Source organism: Monodon monoceros, unplaced genomic scaffold (assembly GCF_005190385.1).
Source record: "Monodon monoceros isolate NGI ecotype Baffin Bay Population unplaced genomic scaffold, NGI_Narwhal_1 Super_Scaffold_6, whole genome shotgun sequence".
Taxonomy (NCBI): domain Eukaryota; kingdom Metazoa; phylum Chordata; class Mammalia; order Artiodactyla; family Monodontidae; genus Monodon; species Monodon monoceros.
Window position 1 is genome coordinate 81,139,365 of NW_021703783.1, and position 22,597 is coordinate 81,161,961.

General features: G+C 42.2%; 1 protein-coding gene across 2 annotated transcripts in view; it reads left to right on the forward strand.

The window, feature by feature from the left end:
- The first annotated feature begins 220 nt into the window (after window positions 1–220).
- DRAM1 (DNA damage regulated autophagy modulator 1) overlaps window positions 221–22,597 on the forward strand; it is an 86,505-nt gene continuing 64,128 nt past the window's right edge. For both annotated transcript variants that reach the window (XM_029204942.1, XM_029204941.1), the window contains exon 1: window positions 221–510. In XM_029204942.1, the coding sequence (XP_029060775.1) occupies window positions 380–510 (131 nt within the window). In that variant the 5' untranslated portion in view covers window positions 221–379. The remainder of the gene's footprint in view (window positions 511–22,597) is intronic.

Consider the following 22,597-nt stretch of genomic DNA (forward strand, 5'->3'; position numbering starts at 1 on the left):
GCCGGTCCCCCCCCTCCGGCCCCCGCCCCGCGGTCCCGCAGCCCCGGCGTCGCGTTCGCGGGGAGGTCGCCGCGCGCCTGCAAGTCGGCGGGGCCGCCGCTTTGTGACTTCACTCGTTTCGCAACAAGCCCGGGCCGCCCGCGCCCCACCCACCCCCGCGCCGCCGCCTCGCAGCCCGCCGCCTCTCTCCGCGCTTCCCCTACCTCCGGGGCCGGGCCTGCCCAGCCGTCGCGGAGCCTCCCGCCCGGCCGCCCGTGGCTGTTCGCGCCGTGGCCGCCGCGCCGCGGGTCGGCACGTGCGCGGCCCCAGCCTCCCAGCAGCGCAGAGCAGCCCCCCGTTCCGGGCCCGCAGAGCGCAGCGCCCTCCTGGTGGCGGCGCGATGCTGTGCTTCCTGAGGGGAATGGCCCTCATTCCCTTCCTCCTGGTGACCTGGTCGTCCGCCGCCTTCATCATCTCCTACGTGGTCGCCGTGCTCTCCGGGCACGTCAACCCCTTCCTCCCCTACATCAGGTGAGGAGCCGGGTGGGAGGCAGGACGGGGCAGAGGCACCGCGGGGGAGCACTGCTGATGCGGAGGGAAGGGGTCCAGACCCAGCTGGGGCGTCTTGCAGAAAGATGGAGCACTGACGACCAGGAGGGGGCGCTCCTGGGAGGTACAGGGAGGCAGAGGGTAGGAGCCGAGCAGTTCTTATTTTACCCCGAACACTGAGCCGAGTGGCGTCAGGAGCCATCGAGGATGCACAGGAGAACTTTGAGACTGGGTATGGGACAGAATCTCTGAAAGACGCTTTGGCGTTATTGAAACAAGGATGGATCCTGTTGGATGCCACTCATTGAATGTGTAAGAGGCAGATCCAGGTGTACGCTAGAACAGCTCACGTATTTCACTCCTGCTTCCCAACGTCCTCGTGAAGTGGCTGTCTGGCTCATTTTTCTTGCAAGGAAACTAAGTTTAACCTATGTTGAAATTCATCAGTGTGACACTGATGTCACAGCTAAGAAATGGTGGAAGCAGAACTCACACCCTGATTCATTCCCATGCTAGAAGCAACACCATGCTACCTTTGGTAGTGGTGTTTGGAAGATGCTTTAAGCTCTCTTGGATGGAGCTGCCCAAGATCCCTCTGGGTACTGGGCCTTTAAATTGTCAACAGTTGGTGACATCTCTTGTGTTGTCATTATACCATTTCGTCTTTCATGAGTTTTGGCCTCTACCTTTCTTTAATTTTTTAAAAATAAATTTATTTATTTATGGCTGCATTGGGTCTTCGTGGCTGCGCATGGGCTTTCTCTAGTCGTGGCGAGTGGAGGCTCTTCTTTGTTGTGGTGTGCGGGCTCAGTAGTTGTGGCTCGCAAGATCTAGAGCGCAGTCTCGGTAGTTGTGGCGCACAGGCTTAGTTGCTCTATGGCATGTGGGATCTTCCCGAACCAGGGCTCGAACCCGTGTCTCCTGAATTGGCCGGGGGATTCTTAACCACTGCGCCACCAGGGACGTCTGGCCTCTACTCCTTCTTGAGAGTCACTTTATCAGTGCCCAGGACATGCGTCTGGATCCTCTTCGTGTGGCTCCCAGCTCTGCGCCTTGACTGTGGTAATGGCGTTCCTTAAACATTTGAAGAATCCATCTTTATCCAAGTGGTGTGACCGCTCTGGGTCTGTATTGATTGGTGAGGGCATTATAAAGTTGGTGACACCCAAGGTTACTGCTTAATTATTGTAGGGATTGTAGAGATTATAGAGGTTGTAGGGCCTCTTCTTTTTGCAGCCATTCTGCCTGGTGAGCAATGCTCTATAATCTTTTCTGTAGGCGAGAAAGGGGAAACGAAGTGAAGTGAGAGGGGACTACAGTTTAAAGATGCAAGGAAGCAAGCGATATGCAGAATGGTACACAGAACCAAATCTGTAGTAATGGCGGTGGTTTTGCCCACGCAAGATGAGGCGTCCCATGCATCGAGGAAACTTTCCCATCAGGCGTGGTGCCCCTGCAGAAACCTCGGCTTGGTTTCTCATGGCTCGTCTCTGTCCCAAGTGCCATTGTCTTGCTCCTCTTGTATCTGAAGTGGGATAGATCCTCTTAGACTGATGTTAAAAGCAAGAGTTCACTCCCGGTAATGCTTTTTATTGAGTAAATAGCAGCTGTGTTTGTTGCCAGTTTGAAGGTCAGGGGCAGGTAGTATTTGGTACACATTGGCTAGGCGATCAGAGGCAGGGTTTGAGTCTTTGTAGAGGTGTCTGATGTAGTTGTGATTAATACCACCTCCAGGTGAGCTACTAGACATTCAGAAATGGGGAAATGAGCTGACAGGACCAGCTACTTGTAAGATGCTCAAATCACAGACATTCCAAGGAAGAGGTTTTAAAATTAGCAAGGAAAGGAAACTTTCAGGAAAAAGTGGAATAACAGGAGAAAAAGGCACGAGATTGTTCCCTTGCTGCCGGGAGCCTTCAGCCTACAAACACATGATTGCTTGCCTAAGTGTGCCTGGGGCCTTTAGGTTATCTGCTCTGTCTGCCTACATGGGTGGCTGGAGCACTGGATTGCCTCTGCCGCCTCCTAGAAAACTAAGTCATTGAGGCCAGGGCAAGGGCAAGATTAGAAGGGAAAGTTTCTGGACGTGATGGGATTAACTCCAGATTTATCCATTTGGCCCAGACCATACTTCTCTAACTCATCTGTGCTCTGATGCCTCCTCTTCTTCCTTACCCGCCCCCCCCCCCAACTTCCCTCCAGACTCCTTGGCCTCCTTCCTGGGTCTTGAGCATGTCAGGCACACCTCTTCCTCCTGGCCTCTGCACTGGCTATTACTCTGCCAGAATGTTCTTCCTTACCTCCTTCTTTGTTCAATTATCTCTGTGAGGCCTGCTCTGATGGCCCTATTTAACACTGCACCCTGACACCCCCATCCAGTCTTGTTCTCCATAGCACCTATTACCTTCTGACAAACTGTATGATTTACTTATTTAGTACGCTGATCATCTGTCCTCCTTTGCTGGAATGTAACATCCACGAAGGCTCTCGATATTTGTTCAATTAATATGTCTTGGGTGCTCAACTGTGAGTATTGTTATTCTTCCCTCCAGGGCAGGGCAGAGCCCTTTAGGGAAGGCTCGGTAAAGTCACTGGTGGTTGGTCAGCGATCTGGACATATTTAGGGTGAGCACCCTTTAACGCGAAGGCATTGTTCAGCCAATCTGATGTTCTGATGTTTTTTAACAACGCTGAACACTTTAAGTAAGAGCCATTGCATTTTACAATTTTGTTTATTTATTTATCTTCCAGTTTTATTGAGCTATAATTGACATACAGCACTGTATACGTTAAAGGTGTACAGCATCACGAATTGACTTACACACGTCATGAAATGATCATCACTATAAGTTTAGTGACTACCCATCATCTCATATAGATACAAAATAAATGTAGGGCTTCCCTGGTGGCGCAGTGGTTGAGGGTCCGCCTGCCGATGCAGGGGACACGGGTTTGTGCCCCGGTCCGGGAAGATCCCACATGCCGCGGAGCGGCTGGGCCTGTGAGCCATGGCCGCTGAGCTTGCGCGTCCGGAGCCTGTGCTCCGCAACGGGAGAGGCCACAACAGCGAGAGGCCCGCGTACCGCAAAAAAAAATAATAATAATAAAATAAAATAACTAAATAAATGCAAAAGAACCTATTTTTTCCTTGTGATGAGAACTCTTAAGAATCACTGTCTTAACATACGGCAGTGTCCATTATGTTACTCGTGTTGTACGTGACATCCCTAGCACTTCCTTGTCTTGCAGCTGGAAGTTGGTACCTTTTGGATACCTTCATGTAACGTCCCCTCTCCCCACCCCCACCTCTGGTAACCACAAATCTGATCTTTTTCTGTTTGTTCTGGAAGTATAATTGACCTACAACACTTTGTTAGTTCCTGGTATACAACATAGTGATTCGGTATCTTCGTACACTAAAAAATGATCACCACTAGCCTTTGCATTTTAAATAAGATCCAGAACTGTGGAAGAACCCCTTTGCAGTAGGACAGTCAAATTCAGCTTTCTTATCAGATATTTTCTGATAACATTGTTATTCCTCAGTATTTTGGACAAGTGGGCCTATAGCTCTTAGACACATGAAAATATGCTCAATCTCATGAATGGAATAAAAATTCAAATTAAAACTCACTTTTGGGAATTCCCTGGTGGTCCAGTGGTTAGGACTCCAGGCGCTCACTGCCGAGGGCCTGGGTTCGATCCCTGGTTGGGGAACCAAAATCCCATAAGCTGCGCAGCCCGGCTGAAAACAAAACAAAACAAAACAAAAAACCTCACTTTTCATCTACTGGATTGGCAGAAACCCAAATGTTTGATAGCACATTCTACTGGTGAGACTTTGGGGCAACAGGCTCCCGTACACTGCTGGTGGGAATGTAAAGTGATTCAATCTTTATGGAGGGACTTGGGCATTATTTATCAAAATGACACAAATACAATATCTAAAGTATATTCATAGCACGGCTTTTAATAACAAAAGGTTGGGAACAATACAAATGTCCATCAGTAGAGGACTGGCTTAATAAATGATTTACCCAAGAATATCTCAAACGAAAGCTCTTTTTACATAGAATACTCTCTTTAGAATTTCATTACATTGTTACATGGAAAAAAGCAAGATGCAAACAAAATATACTACCATTGGGGAGGGGAATAATGTGTATCTGTATTTGCTTGCATGAAGAAACTAATAAAAATGGTTTATCTGTGTATGATGGAGGGAGGTGGCCATGGTCAGCAAGACCCTAGCTGATGGAAAAAAAGGGTGGAAATAAGACTTCTCCTGCCACACTTTAAAAAAATTAATCTTTTAATTTTAAGATAATTATAGATTTACGTGCAGTTATAAAAAAATAATACAGAAAGATCCCATGTATTTTTTTACCCAGTTTCTCCCAAAGGTAACATCTCTAAACTTGGCATTAACTTTTTATATGAATTTATTTTTTAGGCAAATGGATGTTTCCTATCAGAAAATTAAATTAGAAGCATGGGGATTCAAACAGCCACCAAATTTAGCAAGTTGGAATAACATAGTGTGATGTTTCTGTATTATGAAACCATTAATGCAAGGATGTGAAAACCAAGGACAAATAAAAATCAACCTCAAAGCATTAGTTTAGATTTTTACAGGGCCACGCTCATATTCTTTTTTTTTTTTTTTTTAGTTATTTATTTTTGGCTGCATTGGGTCTTCGTTGCTGTGCACAGGCTTTCTCTAGTTGTGGCGAGCAGAGACTACTCTTTGTTGCGGTGTGCAGGCTTCTCATTGCAGTGGCTTCTCTTGTTGTGGAGCATGGGCTCTAGGCGTGTGGGCTTCAGTAGTTGCAGCATGTGGACTCAGTAGTTGTGGCTTGTGGGCTCTAGAGCACAGGCTCAGTAGTTGTGGCTCACAGGCTCTAGAGCACAGGCTCAGCAGTTGTGGCCCACGGGCTTAGTTGTTCCGCTGCATGTGGGATCTTCCCAGACCAGGGCTCGAACCTGTGTCCCCTGCATTGGCAGGCAGATTCTTAACCACTGCGCCACAAGGGAAGCCCTCTATCCACTTTAAAGACACCAAAACTGGAAATGAGATGATTCAGAGTAGATGTGGTTTTTATGCCAGGAGGACATACGGTGGACTCGTACTTATGTAACAGCCTTGGCCCACATCAACACGTAGGCAAATGAATGTTTGTACATTTGTAGTGTGTACATATCCATATAATTTTTTTATTATTATTTTTTAGTTGAAGTGTAGTTGATTTACAATGTTGTGTGAAAGTGATTCAGTTATACATACGCCTATATCTCTATTTTTCAGATTCTTTTCCATTATAGGTTATTATTATAAGATATTAAATATAGTTCCTTGTGCTATACAGTAGGTCCTTGTTATTTATCTATTTTATATATATTAGTGTGTATCTGTTCATCCCAAACTCCTAATTTATCCCTTGCCCCCCAAATCCATATAATTTTTGATGGCTTCCTGCTTAAACCAACTCTTTTGATTACTAACTACACTGAATTTCAGGCAGTGGTGACTTTTGCTTCCCTGTTCAGCTGCAACAATGGGATTCAGGATAATAAATAATAGGATAATGAGGTCTCTGGGTACAGAGTCACATATTCTCACATGATGTTAATGACATTTCAGTCTTTATAGTGCAGTGATTATTACCTCACAGTATCTAAGCCACAGTATCATAAGACGAAAAGGCAGGCATGCCATTTAAAACTTTGAGCTAGAAAAGTGTCATCCTTGAAATGATAATTTATAGTGTAGAAAGGATAATTTACAGCTTAATATTTTTATCAAAAAACATTGCCCAAATTAGTTAATTCTATGAAAAACACAGTAAGAACATTGAAGATCCTAAACTTTTGCAGCTTGTAGTATTGTTTGGCTTCTGAGTCAACTGTAAATATATATAAGTTCTCCTCCATTTAAAGTTTTCATTGTCATTTAATTACATAAAATACTTATTTTTCTCACTGACTTAAACTTGTGAATGTTTTTCTTCTGCTAGTCCTACTTTTTAAAAGGCAGTAGAGTATCGCTCAGAAGTCTTGATGACGATTTTTAAACCTAAGTGCTCAATTTCAACTTAAAAAAGAGTGGTCCACTGAACAGTCCTCTTTCCCTGACAGTAATTGCATTTCAGTCCATCAAGAACATGCATTGTAGAGTCATAGCATGCCAAGGACAACTTACTAAGGTAATGGCTGCAGGAGGGATCACTGGTGTGAACCCGCTTGTAAGATAAACAGTTCTGTAAACTCACATGGAAATGATATTTTATCATAAAAGGAAAGAATATAGCACAGCAGAGGACAGTTCTGAACTGTGTCCATTGAAATTAGACAGCTCTAGATACATGGCTTGGCTTCCCCATTTACTATCTCTGTGACCTTGGGCAAGTTTCTTTTCTAAGACTCAGTTTCTTCATCTTTAAGATGATGATAAGTACTTTCCTTATAATATTCTGAAGACCAAATAAGATGAAGGCAAGTGTAAGTGCTGAGGAAATGTTTTTTTTCCTTTTGTAATATTAGCAGCGATAGTCCAAGCAAGGATTATTTTTTTTAGAGACTCCCCTCAGAAAAAATTTCAGAATCTGACCGCTTATGCCTCCCTCTTCATTACCATTCTGGTCCAAGCCACTGTCCTCTCTTGATAAACTACTGAAATCACTTCCTAAGTCTCCCTGGTCCATGCCTGCCCATCCATAGTCTTTTTGCAACATCCTTTAAAAACGTCAATCAACTTCATATCACTTCTCTGCTCTCAGCCCTCAGCGTCTTCCCATCATGTTTAGAGTAACATTCAGAGTCCTTACCATGACCCACGGGGCTCTCCATGACCCCCTCGCCCATGTGCACACAGGTCCTTGCTTACTCCCCTCCAGCCACGCCTCCTTCCTTGCAGTTGCTCTAATATATTGCCACCTTCTGGCCTCTGACTTGGCTCTTCCCTCTGCTTGTAATTTTCCTGCCCAAATATTCATTCAGATCTCTGTTCAAGGACCCTCCCCAGATTACCCTGTCTCGAGTGGGTGGCTCATCTGTCTCTCTCTATCCTCTTATCCAGCTTGCCTCTTCCTCACAGCATTCATCACTCCTAGACGATTAAAAAAAATTTTTTTTTAATTTATTTGTTTTTGACTGCATTGGGTCTTTGTTGCTGTACGAGGGCTTCTCATTGTGGTGGCTTCTCTTGTTGCAGAGCACCGGCTGTAGGCGCGCGGACTTCAGTAGTTGTGGCACACGGGCTTAGTTACTCCGCGGCAGGTGGGATCTTCCTAGACCAGGGTTCAGAACCTGTGTCCCCTGCACTGGCAGGCGGATTCTTAACCACTGTGCCACCAGGGAAGTCCCACTCCTAGACGATTTTTATTGCCCCCCACAGAATGTAATTCCACAAAGAAGGGGCTTTTTCTGTTTTACTTACCACTGCATTCACCCTGCTACAAAACTGCCTGTTACATAGAAGGCAATCAGTAACTAAACGTTGAATCAATTAATCTTTGAATTTTTTTATTAGATACTAAGGTTCTCGAAGGTAGTGAATTACCTTTTCATCTTTGTATCCTCATCACCCGACACAGTTCCCAACACATAGGAGATGCTTAACAGTATTTAAAAAAATTTTTTTTACACTGAATTTAAAATTTAGTGTAAACGAACATTGAATACGAACATTGAAACTTTTTTTCACAAGTCTTTAAGGACAACTTAATCTTGTTATTCTATTCATGAAACTAATAGCTGTTTCAAGATAACAATAATTTGATTTTCTGATTAATAAATTAATATAGGTACTTAAGAAATTAATTTCCTCTAAACAATCAAATTTGATTACAAAAATCTTTAGTTAAATTTTCTTAAAATGTTAAAACTACATGGAAGTAGTTTGACCTAGCGATGGCAGACCAGCTTGTTTCTCACTAAACTTCTTTTTTAAATTTTTTAAATTAATTTTTATTGGAGTATAGCTGTTTTACAATGTTGTTTAACAGTATTTTAAAAATGTTGTATGAGTGAACAAAGAGGGAACTTGGGTTGATAGAGGGCAATTGCATGTGAATAGAGTGAGAAAAGAGCAAGTTGTTTACATTTATGATTAGGATATTCTTTTTAAATTTAAAACTAGTTGAATATAATATTGTAGATCAACCACACCTCAAAAAAAAAATAGTTGATATAGCTATACGGTACCTCCCACTCTAGAATAATCACTGAGTGAAGCTGCCAAAAAGTTAGCCCTAATAATTTAAAGTAATAAAATGGAATGACTTTTTTTTTTTTTTTTTTGGCCATGTGGCTTGTGGGATCTTAGTTCCCCAGCCAGGAATTGAACCCTGGCCACGGCAGTGAAGGCACCGAGTCCTAACCATTGGACAACCAGGGAATTCCCTGGAATGACTTTTTATTATCATACTTATTTTTTTTAAATAATATATTTAAATATGAAGACAAAGGAAGTAATGGTCTCCTTATACGGGTGCATTAAGTGTTTTTTGGTTCTAGGTCCTGACTAATCTTCCAAGCAATGGGCCTAGGATTTTAGGACAGTCTAATAAAACTGTTCGGGCACACAGATAATTTTGCATACTGCCAGCATCTCAGTCCCCACAGTAAACCATGACCCCAGGCTTTAGAGTAATGGAATCACGTGTATCCAATGATTTAAAGAACAGTATTCGACCAAGCTTATATTATCATGCGTGCTTTTTTTTAATTTTTGAATTTTATTTAATTAATCTTTTTTATACAGCAGGTTCTTATTAGTTATCCATTTTATACACATCAGTATGTACATATCAATCCCAATCTCCCAATTCATCACACCACCACCACCATCACCACCGCTTTCCCCCCTTGGTGTCCATACGTTTGTTTTCTGCATCTGTGTCTCTATTTCTGCCCTGCAAACCAGTACATCTGTACCATTTTTCTAGGTTCCACATATATGCGTTAATATACGATTTTTGTTTTTCTCTTTCTGACTTACTTCACTCTGTATGACAGACTCTAGGTCCATCCACATCTCTACAAATGACCCACTTTCGTTCCTTTTTATGGCTGAGTAATATTCCATTGTATATATGTGCCACATCTTCTTTATCCATTCGTCTGTCAATGGGCATTTAGGTTGCTTCCATGACCTGGATATTGTAAATAGTGCTGCAATGAACATTGGGGTGCATGTGAATTTTTGAATTATGGTTTTCTCTCGGTATATGCCCAGGAGTGGGATTGCTGGGTCATATGGTAATTCTATTTTTCGTTTTTTAAGGAACCTCCATACTCTTCTCCATAGTGGCCATATCAATTTACATTCCCACCAACAGTGCAAGAGGGTTCCCTTTTCTCCACACCCTCTCCAGCATTTGTCGTTTGTAGATTTTCTGATGATGCCCATTCTAACTGGTGTGAGATGATGCCTCATTGTAGTTTTGATTTGCATTTCTCTAATACTTAGTGATGTTGAGCAGCTTTTCATGTGCTTCTTGGCCATCTGTATGTCTTCTTTGGAGAGGTGTCTATTTAGGTCTTCTGCCCATTTTTGCATTGGGTTGTTTGTTTCTTTAATACTGAGCTGCATGAGCGGTTTATATATTTTGGAGATTAATTCTTTGTCAGTTGATTCGTTAGCAAATATTTTTTTCCCATTCTGAGGGTTGTCTTTTTGTCTTGTTTGTAGTTTCCTTTGCTTTGCAAAAGCTTTTAAGTTTCATTAGGTCCCATTTGTTTATTTTTGTTTTTATTTCCATTACTCTAGGAGGTGGAGCAAAAAAGATCTTGTTGCGATTTATGTCAAAGAGTGTTCTTCCTATGCTTTCCTCTAAAAGTTACAGTGTCTGGTCTTACATTTAGGTCTCTAATCCATTTTGAGTTTATTTTTGTGTATGATGTTAGGGAGTGTTCTAAATTCACTCTTTTACATGTAGCTGTCCAGTTTTCCAGGCACCACTTATTGAAGAGGCTGTCTTTTCTCCATTGTATATTTTTGCCTCCTTTGTCATAGATTAGTTGACCATAGGTGCGTGGATTTATCTCTGGGCTTTCTATCCTGTTCCATTGATCTATATTTCTGTTTTTGTGCCAGTACCATATTTTCTTGATTACTGTAGCTTTGTAGTATAGTCTGAAGTCAGGGAGTCTGATTCCTCCAGCTCCATTTTTTTCCTTCAAGACTGCTTTGGTGAGACTTCCCTGGTGATGCAGTGGTTAAGAATTCGCCTGCCAGTGTAGGGGACACGGGTTCAAGCCCTGGTCCGGGAAGATCCCACATGCCATGGAGCAATAAGCCTGTGTGCCACAACTACTGAGCCTGTGCTCTAGAGCCCATGAGCCACAACTACTGAGGCTGCGCCCCACAACTATTGCAGCCCACATGCCTAGAGCCTGTGCTCCAGAACAAGAGAAGCCCGCACACCGCAACAAAGAGTAGTCCCCACTCACTGCAACTAGAGAAAGCCCGCGCACAGCAACGAATACCCAGCGCAGCCAATAAATAAATAACTTTATTTTTTAAAAAAAGAAAGTTAAAAATAAAAAAGTGCTTTGGCTATTTGGGGTCTTTTGTGACTCCATACAAATTTTAAGATTTTTTGTTCTAGTTCTGTAAAAAATGCCATTGGTAATTTGATAGGGATTGCACTGAATCTGTAGATTGCTTTGGGTAGTATAGTCATTTTCACAATATTGATTCTTCCAATCGAAGAACATGGTATATCTCTCCATCTGTTTGTGTCATCTTTGATTTCTTTCATCAGTGTCTCATAGTTTTCTGAGTACAGGTCTTTTACCTCCTTAGGTAGGTTTATTCCTAGGTATTTTATTCTTTTTGTTGCAATGGTGAATGGGATTGTTTCCTTAATTTTTCTTTCTGATCTTTCGTTGTTAATGTATAGGAATGCAAGAGATTTCTGTGCATTAATTTTTCATCCTGTAACTTTATCAAATTCATTGATTAGCTCTAGTAGTTTTCTGGTGGCATCTTTAGGATTCTCTATGTGTAGTATCATGTCATCTGCAAACAGTGACAGTTTTACGTCCTCTTTTCCAGTTTGGATTCCTTTTATTTCTTTTTCTTCTCTGATTGCCGTGGCTAGGACTTCAAAACTATGTTGAATAATAGTGGTGAGAGTGGACATCCTTGTCTCGTTCCTGATCTTAGAGGAAATGCTTTCAGTTTTTCACCATTGAGAATGATGTTTGCTGTGGGTTTGTCATATATGGCCTTTATTATGTTGAGGTAGGTTCCCTCTGTGCCCACTTTCTGGAGAGCTTTTATCATAAATGGGTGTTGAATTTTGTCAAAAGCTTTTTCTGCATCTATTGAGATGATCATATGGTTTTTATTCTTCAATTTGTTAATATGGTGTATCACATTGATTTATTTGCATATATTGAATAATCCTTGCATTTCTGGGATAAATCCCACTTGATCATGGTGTATGATCCTTTTAATGTGTTGTTGGATTCTGTTTGCTAGTATTTTGTTGAGGATTTTTGCATCTATATTCATCAGTGATATTGGTCTGTAATTTTCTTTTCTTGTAGTATCTTTGTCTGGTGTTGGTATCAGGGTGATGGTGGCCTCATAGAATGAGTTTGGAAGTGTTCCTTCCTCTGCAATTTTTTGGAAGAGTTTGAGAAGGTTGGGTGTTAGCTCTTCTCTAAATGTTTCATAGAATTCACCCGTGAAGCCATCTGGTCCTGGACTTTTGTTTGTTGGAAGATTTTTAATCACAGTTTCAATTTCATTACTTGTGGTTCATCTTTTCATATTTTCTATTTCTTCCTGGTTCAGTCTTGGAAGTTTATACCTTTCTAAGAATTTGTCCATTTCTTCCAGGTTGTCCATTTTATTGGCATAGAGTTGCTTGTAATAGTCTCCTAGGATGCTGTGTATTTTTGCGATGTCCATTGTAACTTCTCCTTTCTCATTTCTAGTTTTTTTGTTTTTTGTTTGTTTGTTTGTTTTTTTGCGGTACGTGGGCCTCACTGTTGTGGCCTCTCCCATTGCAGAGCACAGGCTCTGGATTTGCAGGCTCAGCGGCCATGGCTCATGGGCCCAGCTGCTCCGCGGCATGTGGGACCTTCCTGGACCGGGGCACGAACCCGTGTCCCTTGCATTGACAGGCGGACTCTCAACCACTGCACCACCAGGGAAGCCCTCTGGTTTTATTGATTTGAGTCCTCTCCCTCTTTTTCTGATGAGTCTGGCTAATAGTTTATCAGTTTTGTTTAACTTCTCAAAGAACCAGCTTTTAGTTTTATTGATGTTTGCTATTGCTTTCTTTGTTTCTATTTCATTTATTTCTGCTCAGATCTTTATGATTTCTTTCCTTCTGCTAACTTTGGGTTTTGTTTGTTCTTCTTTCTCTAGTTCCTTTAGGTGTAAGTTTTGAGATATTTTGATTTTGAGATTTCACAATTTGAGATTTTTCTTGTTTCTTGAGGTAGGCTTGTATTGCTATAAACTTCCCTCTTAGAACTGCTTTTGCTGCATCCCATAGGTTTTGGATTGCCGTGTTTTCGTTGTCATTTGTCTCTAGGTATTTTTTGATTTCCTCTTTGATTTCTTCAGTGACCTCTTGGTTATTTAGTAACGTATTGTTTAGCCTGCATGTGTTTGTGTTTTTACATTTTTTCCCATGTAGTTGATTTCTAATCTCATAGCATTGTGGTCGGAAAAGATGCTTGATATGATTTCAATATTCTTAAATTTACCGAAGCTTGATTTGTGACCCAAGATGTGATCTATCCTGGAGAATGTTTCTTGTGCACTTGAGAAGAAAGTGTAATCTGCTGTTTTTGGATAGAATGTCCTATAAATATCAATTAAATCTATCTGGTCTATTTTGTCATTTAAAGCTTGTGTTTCCTTATTAATTTTCTGTCTGGATGATCTGTCCACTGGTGTAAGTGAGGTGTTAAATTCCCCCACTATTATTGTGTTACTGTCAATTTCCTCTTTTATAGCTGTTATCAGTTGCCTTATGTATTGAGGTGCTCCTATGTGTTGGGTGCATATATATTTATAATTGTTATGTCTTCTTCTTGGATTGATCCCTTGATCATCCAAGGTAGTGTCCTTCCTTGTCTCTTGTAACATTCTTTATTTTAAAGTCTGTTTTATCTGATATGAGTATTGCTACTCCAGCTTCCTTCTGATTTCCATTTGCATGGAATAACTTTTCCCATCCCCTCACTTTCAGTCTGTATGTGTCCCTAGGTCTGAAGTGGGTCTCTTGTAGACAGCATATATATGGGTCTTGTTTTCGTATCCATTCAGCAAGCCTGTGTCTTATGGTTAGAGCATTTATTCCAGTCAGGTTTAAGGTAATTATTGATATGTATGTTCCTATTACCGTTGTCTTAACTGTTATGGGTTTGTTTTTGTAGGTCCTTTACTTCTCTTGTGTTTCCCACTTAGAGAAGTTCCTTTAACATTTGTTGTAGAGCTGGTTTGGTTGGTGCTGAATTCTCTTAGCTTTTGCTTGTCTGTAAAGCTTTTGATTTCTCCATCGAATCTGAATGAGATCCTTGCTGGGTAGAGTAATCTTGGTTGTAGGTTTTTCCCTTTCATCACTTTAAATATACTGTGCCACTCCCTTCTGGCTTGTAGAGTTTCTGCTGAGAAATCAGCTGTTAACCTTATGGGAGTTTCCTTGTATGTTATTTGCCATTTTTCCCTCGTTGCTTCCAATAATTTTTCTTTGTCTTTAATTGTTGGCAATTTGATTACTATGTGTCTTGGTGTGTTTCTCCTTGGGTTTATCCTGCCTGGGACTCTCTGTGCTTCCTGGACTTGGGTGGCTATTTCCTTTCCCATGTTAGGGAAGTTTTTGACTATAATCTCTTCAAATATTTTCTCAGGTCCTTTCTCTCTCTCTTCTCCTGGGACCCCTATAATTCGAATGTTGTTGTGTTTAATGTTGTCCCAGAGGTCTCTTAGGCTGTCTTCATTCCTTTTTATTCTTTTTTCTTTATTCTGTTCCTTAGTAGTGAATTCCACCATTCTGTTTTCCAGGTCACTTATCCGTTCTTTTGCCTCAGTTATTCTGCTATTGACTCCTTCTAGTGTATTTTTCATTTCAGTTATTGTATTGTTCATCTCTGTTTGTTCTTTAATTCTTCTAGGTCTTTATTAAACATTTCTTGCTTCCTCTCAATCTTGCCTCCATTCTTTTACTGAGGTCCTTATCATCTTCAGTATCATTTTTCTGAATTCTTTTTCTGGAAGGTTGCCTATCTCCACTTCATTCAGTTGTTTTTCTGGGGTTTTATCTTGTTCCTTCATCTGGTACATAGCCCTCTGACTTTTTATCCTGTCTGTCTTTCTGTGAATGTGGTTTTCCTTCCACAGGCTGCAGGATTGTAGTTCTTCTTGCTTCTGCTGTCTGCCCTCTGGTGGATGGGGCTATGTAAGAGGCTTGTGCAAGCTTCCTGATGGGAGGGATTGGTGATGGGTAGAGCTGGGTGTTGCTCTGGTGGGCAGAGCTCAGTAAAAGTTTAGTATGCTTGTCTGCTGATGGATGGGGCTGGGCTCCCTCCCTGTTGGTTTGGCCTGAGACAAACCAGCACTGGAGCCTACCCAGCTCTTGGTGGAGCTAATGGTGGATTCTGGGAGGGCTCTCACCTAGGAGTACTTCCCAGAACTTCTGCTGCCAGTGTCCTTGTCCTCACGGTGAGACACAGCCATCCCCCGCCTCTGCAGGATACCCTCCAACACTAGCAGGTAGGTCTGGTTCAGTCTCCTATGGGGTCACTGCTCCTTCCCCTGGGTCCTGATGTGCACACTACTTGGTGTGTGCCCTCCAAGAGTGGAGACTCTGTTTCCCCCAGTCCTGTCAAAGTCCTGCAATCAAATTCCGCTGGCCTTCAAAGTCTGATTCTCTCGGAATTCCTCCTCCCGTTGCTAGACCCCCAGGTTGGGAAGCCTGACGTGGGGCTCAGAACCTTCACTCCATTGGGACTTCTGTGGTAAAATTGTTCTCCAGTCTGTGAGTCACCCACCCAGCAGTTATGGGATTTGATTTTACTGTGATTGCGCCCCTCCTACTGTCTCATTGCAGTTTCTCCTTTGTTTTTGGACGTGGGGTATCTTTTTTGGTGAGTTCCAGTGTCTTCCTGTTGATGATTGCTCAGCAGTTAGCTGTGATTCCGGTGCTCTCGCAAGAGGGAGTGAGCACACGTCCTTCTACTCCGCCATCTTGAACCTATGCACGTCTTATTTGTATTGTTTTTATCCCTTTGAGCACCAAGGGATTATGAAGTGGCTTAACATCATAAATTAGTTCGGAGAAAGGTGTTAGATAAACAGCTTGGAATTTTCCGTGATGAACAAAACTCGTAGAAATCTAAACACAGTAAATATAGTTGTAAATTGATTTCCTAGGCACAATTGTATACACATAACAGCCTCAACAGCTTCTAAGCCACATGCAAGTGAACAATTAGTTCCTATCCCCCTGTACAGTTTCCAGGAAGTGCCTCATTTACTAGGAGGCATGTGAGGACGTGGATGGATCTGGGCCAGGTCTTTAAGCCATGTGATACAGAATGATGTCGTGGGAGTTGGGTAAGGGGACTACTTCTGCCAAATTGGGAGGCAACTGCTTTGGCATGGCATTCATTCTCCATTTTCCTGAATCAGGTGCCCAAGTACAGCTGTGCCAACCAAATCCTACTACCTCTGCCTTTGCACAATATGATCATTTACTGTGAGCATAAAAAATGTAAAAGAAAAAGAGGCTACCAACAGGTTCTCTTGGCACCCCCTTGGTATTATGTTCATCTGGATTCCAGTGTCAGGTGGAAGGTGTGATACAGTATTTACTTATGATGTAAAATAATAGCTTGGAGACCAAAAGAAAGACTGAAAAGAACATTTTAAGGTAAGAGAGGCTTTCATATATATATATATATATATATATACATATATATATATATGAAAAAATATATACATATATTATTTTTAAAGAAAAGCACTTGTTAACATTTAAAAATCTCCCTCCATGTGACTTCAAGCTACCAGGACAGAGCCACTCCCCCACGCCATCCCCCAACACACACACACACACACACACACACACACACACACACACGCACACACACCCTTAATATTCTCCTCACCTCTTCTGCTGAAGAATTTAACCTTCATGACAATGTTACCCCAAAAAGTGGGTTCACCTCTTGGTAGGTGTCAAGCCAGAAGACACAGCCAAGCCAAACAATGGAAGAAGGAAGGATTTATTACTTGCAGCAAGTAAGGAGAACACCAGGGATCTTTCCCAAAGCAGAGTCTCCCCAAACAGCAACACTGGGGAAGCTTTAAGTTAGGTTACCTGCATACTCATGAAGGGGCTTGAACAGAGGAGAATTCAGCATAGAATTGGGGCAAAGGTCGACAATGTCCAAGCTTTAGTCAGTTGATGTCAGGAGGATCAGAAAAGGTCAACATTCTCATCCCTTAGGTTCCAGTGGATCTGGTGGATGAGCCCTCCAGAGGGGTTTAAATTCTGTGAAACAGTTCCAGAAAGTGCTTCAGGCTAATCTTTACCATTGAAACAGAACTGGGAGTCTTTACAACTGACTTATTATCTTTGCTATTGTTACTCACCTTGCCTGGTAACAGTTGTTTGTTCCTTTGTTCCCTTAAGATCATTATTGCTGAGACCTGTTCAAGGGCAAGCATTGCAGCCAGGCTTAGATCACAAAATTGTTTAGGGCTAAATGGCTTCTCTAATGTCAAAAAGCTATATCTGGTTCTTTCCCTCCAGGGCCCCCCTACCCTATCTGCTTACAATGACAGGCTGCTTTGGGAACTTTCTCTTCTCCAGAACTGCCTGATCACACCACATCAATGATCAGAGCACCTCCAGTCTTGTTTTTGGTAGCATTTCCCCCGTGTCTGCTCACTGATCAAGGTCCACAGTTTATCATGGTTGACAGTGGGGCAGAAGCTCCGATTCCTCTTTTAAGTGGTGATGCCTCATTCCAACTTTCACAAAGTAACCTCGGTGATATTTGTCAAAGCTGATCCTGTGGTGATGGATGCCATCCGCGTTACCCAGGCCTCTGGGTGCTTCCGACGTTTGATGATGCAGCCATGGCATGACTGCATGGCACGCGGCCCCTAAGTTTCTGGGCCTTCCTTAGTCAGCATGGCATGTCAGTGGCTGAGATGAAAGAGGGAGCCTTCTGTTTGTATTAACGATAGCAGGCAACCACTACTATCCTTAAAAGTTCTTAGAAGTGGCCACAGTTTCATTTTCTGCTTGGAAAGTTTTCTTTTTTCTTTTTTTTTTTTGGCCGCTGCAAGCTGCATGGCTTGCAGGATCATAGTTCCCTGACCAGGGACTGAACCCATGCCCTCAGCAGTGAAAGCACAAAGTCCTAACCACCGGACCACCAGGGAATTCCCTGGAAATTTTCTTGAAATACTCTTTTTCTTTTTAAATTTTATACAAAATTTTATTGACGTATAGTTGATTTACAATGTTGTGTTAATTTCAACTGTACAGCAAAGTGATTCAGTTATACATATATATATATATATATATATATATACACACATATACATTCTTTTTCATATTCTTTTCCAGTATGGTTTATCACAGGATATTGAATATAGTTCCCTGTGCTATACGGTAGGACTTTGTTGTTTATATCTTGAATTTTTTTTAATTAATTAATTTTATTTATTTATTTTTGGCTGTGTTGGGTCTTCTTTGCTGCATGCAGGCTTTCTTTAGTTGTGGTGAGCAGGGGCTACTCATCGTTGTGGTGCGCGGGCTTCTCATTGCAGTGGCTTCTCTTGTTGCAGAGCATGGGCTCTAGGCACGCGGGCTTCCGTAGTTGTGGCTCGCAGGGCTCTAGAGCGCAGGCTCAGTAGTTGGACGCATGGGCTTCGTTGCTCTGTGGCATGTGGGATCTTCCTGGACCAGGGCTTGAACCTGTGTCCCCTGCATCGGCAGGTGGATTCTTAACCACTGCGCCACCAGGGAAGCCCCCCTCTTGAAATATTCTTAAGCAAAATTTCACCAAATGGGGGACTTCCCTGGTGTCCAGTGGTAAAGACTCCATGCTCCCAATGCAGGGGGCCTGGGTTCGAACACCAGTGAGGGAATTGGATCCTGCATGCTGCAACTGAGACCCGGCACAGCCAAATAAATAAATAAATAAAATTTAAAAAATCACCAAATGTAGTTTAGGTACCACTTTGTCACTTAATGGAAATAAATCACACACTGACCACTCTTACCTGATAAATAGGGAAATTTGTGACTCAGATCATACTAACACATGGTAGGTGTCCCATAAATATTTTGTTGATGAGTGGATAAAGTTTATGGTTATTTTTGCAGCCAAATAAAAACTTTTTAAAAGATGATCTCATTTAATCAAACAACTGGTTATGAATACAGTGCATTCATATTTTCCCCTATGTTTGTAGTATTGATGTTTCCTATGTTGTAGTGCCAAGCGTAGGAATGTAGGCCCATTGGTACTCATGCATTGATGGTGGGTGTTATAGACTGAGTAATCCTGAAAGAAAATCAGACCATGGTGGTGAATAATTGTCAAAGGTGGTTTTTTTTGTATTTTTTTTAAAATTTATTTATTTAATTTATTTATTTTTGGCTGCGTTGGCTCTTTGTTGTTGTGCGCGGGCTTTCTCTAATTGCGGTGAGTGGGGGCTACTCTTCCTTGCGGTGGTTGGGCTTCTCATTGAGGTGGCCTCTCTTGTTGTGGAGCACAGGCTCTAGGCATGCGGGCTTCAGTAGCTGTGGCTCGCGGGCTCTAAAGCGCAGGCTCAGTAGTTGTGGCGCACGGGCCCAGTTGCTCCGCGGCATGTGGGATCTTCCCGGACCAGGGCTCAAACCCATGTCCCCTGCATTAGCAGGCGGATTCTTAACCACTGTGCCACCAGGGAAGCCCAAAGGTGTTTTCTTATTATTTTTTTTAATTTAAAAAAAAATTTTATTGAAATATAGTTGATTTACAATGTAGTATTAGTTTCCAGTTTATTCTTTTTTTTCTTTTAACATCTTCATTGGAGTATAATTGCTTTACAATGGTGTGTTAGTTTCTGCTTTATAACAAAGTGAATCAGCTATACGTATACATATATCCCCCTATCTCCTCCCTCTTGCGTCTCCCTCCCACCTTCCCTATCCCACCCCTCTAGGTGGTCCAAAAGCACCGAGCTGATCTCCCTGTGCTATGCGGCTGCTTCCCGCTAGCTATCGGTTTTACGTTTGGTAGTGTATACATGTCCATGCCACTCTCTCACTTCGTCCCAGCTTACACTTCCCCCTCCCCATATCCTCAAGTCCATTCTCTATGTCTGCGTCTTTATTCCTGTCCTGCCCCTAGGTTCTTCAGAACCATTTTTCAAAGGTGTTTTATTATTAAATTATGGCATCTGAGAAGCTATGAGGTCTTAACCTACTTTACACCTTCCTGGTATAGAACTAAGGCATGATGAGCCAACTGTGTGCATTTTTTCCCAACTCCTTGTTCAGTGATCAGCATTTTGGTAGCTTGAATTTTGACATATTGGGAATATTTATAGCATGGAAATTGGCCTGTGTTACAAATCAGGTTCCCTCTAGAGCTGTTTGTTAAGCATTTACCAGCACATCTGTGCTTGCTCTCCTCCCCCAGTCATTCTTCTAATTGCTTTGTTCCTTGCCTGCTGTTAGAGCACAGAGGAGGCAGGAAAGCAGAGTCAGACACATAGATGGAATGTAGATTCCCTCCATATGATAGCACTGGGACCTGGAACAAGTTATATAACCTCTCCAATACCCAGTTTCCTCCTTAATAAAGTGGGGTTGGTAACAGGCCCACCTCAGGGTTGAGAGGATGAAATGAAATGATGTATGGTGAGCACCTAGCAGTGGCTGGTGCATGGTAAGTGTTCAAAAAGTAGTGTCTACTGCCAGTACTGATAGTCATTCATTCAACAAATGCATATGGAAAGGCTGTTTGCAAAGCACTTTTGATTCTGCCTGTATGGGTTTTTTTGTGTGTTTGTTTTTGTTTTTGACCTCGCTGTGTGGCTTGTGGGATCTTTGTTTTGTTCCCTGACCAGGGATCTAATCCAGGCTCATGGCAGTGAAAGCATGGAGTCCTAACCACTGGACTGCCAGGGAATTCCCAGATTCTGCCTGTATGGTTTTAAATGTAAAGATAAGCAAGAATAAAATATCACTCTGAAATTCTGAGCTTTCGAATCGATGTTCGATGTCATGTGGATTGCATACATGGGCCCTTGAAATATGTCCTGGTTTGCTCTCCCTGGACAGATCATTCCCAAGTATGGGCATCTTCTCATCTCCTGTTAGAGCACCTTTGTTCCCCCACCTACCTACCCTCCTCAATATCCTCGTCACTTCTCCACAACCAACAATCTTCCTGGCATGTGGCAGATTCCTCACAGACCTGTGCCAACAAGTACTCTTGCATGAGTCATCGGGTAGCTGCTTTTTTATACCCTGAGGTCAAGAATAGAAGGCTTCCTTTCCCTGTGAGAATTTTCTGGTGAAAGTGCTGCCCAGGGCCTCCCTGGTGGCGCAGTGGTTGCTGCTGATGGCGCCTGCTGATGCAGGGGACACGGGTTCGTGCCCCGGTCCGGGAAGATCCCACATGCCGCGGAGCGGCTGGGCCCGTGAGCCATGGCCGATGAGCCTGCGCGTCCAGAGCCTGTGCTCCGCAACGGGAGAGGCCACAACAGTGAGAGGCCTGAGTACTGCAAAAAAAAAAAAAAGTGCTGCCCAAGGGCACTCATGAGCTGTTTCCACCAGCTGTTTCCATCACTGGTTCCCATCCCCTCCTCGCCCATTCAGGACGATGTTGTGCTCAGAAGGGCATCCCAAACGTCGGGCAGCCTTCACCTCAACATCCCTTTAGTGAGAAAGAAGATTATTTGTAGGAAAAATGGTAATGTTAAATTCTAAACCCTTCAGATTCTTACAGGTACAAGTGACACTTGAGATTGAAGTAATTGGGACTAGAGGAATTTGTGGGAAGGGGGAACATTAACCTCTTCATACTCTTCAAATATTAAGTGTTCACAAAGCTTAAAGACTCCTGCTTCCTGCACACACAGGCTTCCTGTGGAATTTTTCAAACACTTTGAAGTGCATCTTTTCAACTTGATCCACTTTTCAGTACTTAAATTTCAGAGCTGTTTTAAAACGTGGAAACACTCAAGACAAGTACGAGTTGTTTCATGTTGGGAGTGCCTTTGCCATCAGTTTGAAACTGTGCTTTATGCAAGCAGCTTGAGAGTATAAAAATGTAAACCTTGGCATTAATGAATAGAAGCTAACACATGTCAAATGCTACATTCCAGCTCATTGAATTAATTAATCGATAGACTGCATCTGAAATATGTCTCATAGAAGCTATTTTTTTGTTAAAGTAATTTATCACCATGAGTAATACCCTTGATACCCTATTTCCATAAAGTACTGACAGGCACCAATAATATTTATTGCTCAGCCTTCTATCATATTTTCAGCAGTGTAAATTCTTATGCATAAATCATATTGTTAAAAATTAAAATGATGTGTTTATGTATATTTAATATTCAAATAGTAGACTTTTCAAACGTGATTTTAGACCAGGTTTTTTTTTTTTCCCCCAAAAAAATAGTCTCACTCAATTCCTCATCAAGAATGAACACACACTTCAGATTTTTCAGGTGGGATCATCTGAAAAACACCACCACCATTCACTTTAAATATTTCCTCACACAGTGTTGTCAATTATACTTCAAAACAAACAAACATACAAACAAACTCATAGGAAAAGAGACCAGACTTGTGGTTCTCAGAGGCCAGGGGTGAGGAAGAGGGGGATTGGATGATGGTGGTCAAATAGCACAAACTTCCAGTTAGAATATAAATAAGTACTAGGGAGGTAATGTACAACATGGGCACTATAATTAACACTGCTGTATGTTATATATGAACGTTGTTAAGAAAGTAAATCCTAAGAGTTCTCAGCATAACAAAAAAAGTTCTCAAAAAAATTTATATCTATATGAGATGAT